This window comes from Gracilinanus agilis, unplaced genomic scaffold, assembly GCF_016433145.1.
Source record: "Gracilinanus agilis isolate LMUSP501 unplaced genomic scaffold, AgileGrace unplaced_scaffold18534, whole genome shotgun sequence".
Classification (NCBI taxonomy): domain Eukaryota; kingdom Metazoa; phylum Chordata; class Mammalia; order Didelphimorphia; family Didelphidae; genus Gracilinanus; species Gracilinanus agilis.
This window is the reverse complement of record NW_025349732.1, coordinates 1-4,561: the sequence shown is the minus strand read 5'-3', so window position 1 is coordinate 4,561 and position 4,561 is coordinate 1. Positions and strand designations below refer to the sequence as shown.

The window sequence follows — 4,561 nt, the reverse complement described above, 5'->3', positions numbered from 1 at the left end:
GGACACAGGGGGAGACCAGGCCCGGGGTCAGGGGGAGGTCGAGCCGGGGGGGTGCAGGGGTCCAGGACGCAGGGGGAGGCCCAGCCGGGCACCCACTCCCCAGGGACCCCGCACCAGGCCCACCTGCCGTTCCCTGGAGGGGGCTGGATGGCTCCCTGGAACAGGCTGATCCCGACGATGGCAAAGACGTAGTAAACCACCTGGGAAGGGCCAGGCCAGAAGGGCCGGCCAGAGGTGGTCAGAGAAGCCCCGGCCGGCCCGCCTGGGAAATGGGCCCCTCATGGCGACTCTCGGAGGGAAGGCCGCCCCCAGGGGGCAGGCACAGGGGAAGGGGGGAGACGCGGCCTTCAGGGCCTCCGGGGAGGCCTCGCACACACACCCTCGGTCAGACCAGACGGCCTGGCAGGCACATGGGGGGTCCTCCGAGGCCGGCCTGGGCTGGGGACGTGGCCAGGCGGGGCTTCCCTGGGGCCGGGAGATCACCGGCTCAGGCCTGGAAGGGCCCAACCCTGACATTTTACAGACGGGGAAACTGAGGGCCCGGGCTGGGTCACACGCCTAGTGAGAGGCTTCAAGGCCGGCCTGGCCCAGGAGCCTGAGGGCCAAGATGGCCGCCAGCCCTGGCTGGGGAAGGGGCGGGGCAGTGGGGCGGGGCTGTGGGCGGGGCCATGTGGAGGCGGAGAGGAAGCCGCAGCCCAGGCAGCCCCGGGCCAGGGCGGGCCTTTCCGCCGACAGCCACCAGGTGGCGGCAGCGAGCAGCAGAGGGGCCGGGCGGGGGAGGGGAGGCGACTCACCACCAGGATCCCCGCGAAGGCCCGCATGTTTCGGACCAAGTCCAGGAGGGTCTCGGCCACCAGGGACAGGAGCTGAGGAGGAGAGAGCCCGGCGGTGCCTCAGCCTGCCCCGCCCCCCCCATTCCCTGCACCCCAGCTTTAGCAAAGCGAACCCCAGAGAAACGGGGCACCGAAGGACACGTAAGCTGGCACACGCGTGTGCGTGGAAGCACCCGAGAACACACCGACAAGAGGCGTCAAAAGCAGGCTGTGGGGGCTAAGGCGAGAGGAGGCGGCCCTGCACTGAGAAAGGCCGAGCCCACAGGTCCTGGGTTCAAATCTGCCCTCAGACACGAACTAGCCGGGTGGCTCTGAGGCCTCCCTGTGCTGCTTTGGAGGCAGCTGACAACAGTGATTCTGGGGGAGACAGAGGGAGGAGGAGAGGGGGGGAGGGGGAGACGGAGGGGGAGGCAGAGACAGAGACCATCTGGGGAGACCGAAAGGCAGAGCAGAATCTCGGGGCCTCGTCACAGACAGCCTCCGGCGGCCGCATGGCGCAGGGTCCGGGGCCCCCCAGGCCCACTTCTCGAGCCGCTTTGTGCCCACGAGCCCCGGCCCGGCCCCGCACTGACCTTCATGTTGGGGATGATCCGGAGGAAGCGGAACACGATGAACATGTTCACCAGCCTGGCCACGTCCCACAGAGACAGGAGGCCCAGCATCTCGGTCTTCCTAGGAGGCAGGAGGGGAGGCTCAGGGCCGGTGCCAGGCTCAGGGCCGATGCCAGGCTCAGGGCCGACGCCAGGCTCAGGGCCGATGCCAGGCTCAGGGCCGACACCAGGCTCAGGGCCGGTGCCAGGCTCAGGGGGCCACACCAAGGGAGGTGCCCGCCGGGCTTGCGCTCATCAGGACGCACGTTCGGGATGGGTCAAGGATGACCAGCCAAAGCCGGGCTCGCGTCCCTTCCTCGGAACCTCCGAATCCATCTGGTTCGGCCCAACCCAACCCTGACACGTCTGGCCTCCGGCGGGAGACTCCCAGGGACGGGGAACTCACTCCCTGGAGAGGAGCCTGTTTCACTTTTGGACATTCTAAGCCTCCGGAAGCCTTTCTTGGCCATCAGGAAACGGCGCGGCTCCTCTGCGTCCCCCCAAGTTCTGCCCACCTGGGCCCCGTGGCACGGCGTGAGCCCTCGTACCCCGCCCCGATCTTCCTTTCTCCGTCGGGCCCTTCCTTTGGCCAGCCGTCCTCCGGGTGAGCGGGAGGCTCCTGACCAGCCATGGGGCCCTCTAGACCCCCCTCCGTCTATCTTCCTAGAAAACGGTGCCTCGTACCCAGGACTGAGGCAGAGTCCGGCGCAGCCGCAGCAGCTCACACCTCCCTTACAGGCAGCCTGAAGCGTGCCGGCCTCGTCTCCACTGACCGCCAGGGCCCTCTAGGGGCCGCCCCGCTCCTGTTTCCCGTGGCCCAGGCCGCTGGGCGCGAGCCCCCACAGGGGCATCTAGGCTGGACGAGGAGCCGCCGGTACAACGTGGTCCAGAGGACCCTCCGCCGAGCCAGGGCGGGCACGGGGGGGGCACAGCTCCCCAGCCGGACATCAGAAGGACCGGGCATGCGCTCATGAACCTGAGCAAGTGGGCCCCGGGCAGGCTCGAGGGGGCAGCTGGCAGCACCCATCACCCGCCCGGTGCCACCGTCCTCGGGTCACCTACCAGCCCAGATGAGGAAATCGGTACACGGCCAGGATGGAGATCTCCAAGACCTGGAAGCACAAAGGAGACGAGGGCGTCAGGCCGAGGTGCAGCCGGCTGGGGGGCCCAGAAAGCCCCGAGGGGCACCCGGGAAAGCTTCTGCACCAACCCTCGGGGCTGCTGACGCCCCAAGGCTCCCCCCTCGAGAAGATGGGGGACCCCGGCCAGGGGGAAGGGGAGCAGGACGGGCAGAGGCATTCCCGGGCTCGAGGCCCCGACGGTCAGTGCATCGTGAGCCCGATGGCCGGTGCCAGGCCGCCCTCCCTCCCTCCCTCCCTCCCTGCCCGGCCGCCGCGGGGAGCATCACCAGCAGGATCACGGTGAGGACCCCGTCGAAGACGTTGCTGGGCGACGAGAGGTAGCCGCGGGGGCCCAGAGCCAGCATCTTCAGCTGCATCTCCAGCACGTAGTAGAGGATGAAGCAGCAGTTCAGGACCTCGGAGGGGAGCAAAGACTGAGCTCGGGGAGCCGGCCCGACGGGTGGGGAGCCCCGCTGGCCCCCAAGCTTCTAGATGTTCTGCGTAAGAGGCAGTGTTGGGGGTGGCCAGGGGGCTCGGGAGACAGACCCAGGCCTAGAGACAGGTCCTGGGTTCAAATCTGGCCTGAAGCTTCCTGGCTGGGTGGCCCAAGTCACTCAGCCCCCAGGGCCCATCCCAAGCACTCTTCTGCCTCGGGACCGACCCACGGCATGGATTCTGAGACCGAAGGCCAGGGTTCAACCAAAGGGAGCCCAGCGTCACCGCGGGCCACCGGCACCGGCACGTGGGGCGCCATTTGTCCTTACTTGGCCGATTCGGCGGCCTCGGGACTGACCCTGACCCTGAGAGCAGGGAAACGGGCCGGAGAGGAGCCTGGACACGGGGCCGGACTGAGAGAAGGCCGGAAAGGGAAGGGCCGTCCGGCCGCCGGCCCCCGTGCCAGCTCGTGCCAGGTCCCCGGAGAAGCTGGGGCGGCAGAGGGGGCCCCAGAGCTCACCCCCAAGACGAAGTCGTTCCGCTCGTTGGGCAGCTTGTCCGCGTCCCTCACCAAGAACACCTGCGAGCCGAGGGCAGAACCACGTCAGCCGCTGCCACGGCAAGCCCAAAGGCCCCCCGCCGAGGACATCCAGGCAAGGTGATGAGGGGCCCCCCGAGGACGAGCCCCCCGAGGATGAGCCCCCCAGAGACGAGCCCCCCAAAGGGTAGGCGGGAAGAGAGAGCAGAAGGCGGCGGCGGCGCTCACACAGATGGAAATGATGTTTCCGAAGGCGACCAAGTTCCCCAAGTAGTCAAAGTAGGGGTGGCCGAAGAGCGCCTGAGCGCGCTGCAGGACGGGGCTGCAGTACTCGGGCCAGGGCAGGTGCTGGACGAGAACACAAATGGCAGAAAAGCCCAAAACGGAACATCTAAAACAAAGGGGCGACGAGCCACGCCCAGCCCCCCCAGACCCCCCCGTGTCCTGGGACCCCCCTCAGGGCCCGGCCGGCTGTGCCGCAGACTGAGAGGAGCCCCTCGACGTCTGGCCGTCACGAAGGGGACGCGGCAGGCCTAAGACGTGGCCGCTCGGGCCGAGGCCTGACCGCCCAGCTTAGGCTCGTCGGGGGCCCCCGACGCACAGAGGAGCCCCCCGAAGCGCCCGCGGCTCACCTCCTCCACCGTGTCTTTGTCCAGCTCTTCAAAGACGCTCTGAAACTGGTCGGCGGACATGAGGCCACCGGGCAGCGCGCGGACGGCCTGCGGGGAGAGGAGGCGGTGAGGGCCCCACGGAGGGGGAGGGGGAGCACCCCGGCCCGGCCCGAGGGGGGCCCCACCTCCACGATGGCCTCCTTGCAGTCGAGGCTCATCTTCACTTTGCCGATCACTTGGAGGAACGTTTCCGGCTTCACCCCGACCCTGTGAGGAGGGAAGAACCGCAGGGAGGCTGCCGAGGCCCCGCCAGGCGCCCCCCGAGGCCTCCGGGCAGCCTGTCTCCACCTTGGGGATCCCCCCCCCCACCGCCACCCCCCAGCCAGCCCAGCCCTGCAGGAAGCCGGACGGTCCGAGCCCTCCCCGGCCTGGG

At 69.1% G+C, this 4,561-nt stretch overlaps 1 protein-coding gene across 1 annotated transcript; it reads right to left on the bottom strand.

The window, feature by feature from the left end:
* Window positions 1-123: 123 nt before the first annotated feature.
* LOC123254252 (two pore calcium channel protein 2-like) lies at window positions 124-4,395 on the bottom strand (the record flags this gene model as incomplete). Its single annotated transcript, XM_044683306.1, has 9 exons — window positions 124-200; window positions 795-866; window positions 1,406-1,505; window positions 2,486-2,535; window positions 2,832-2,960; window positions 3,500-3,559; window positions 3,746-3,865; window positions 4,150-4,236; window positions 4,314-4,395. Coding segments are annotated over 9 exons (777 nt in total), but the record flags the coding sequence as incomplete, so codon positions are not given.
* Window positions 4,396-4,561: the final 166 nt, after the last annotated feature.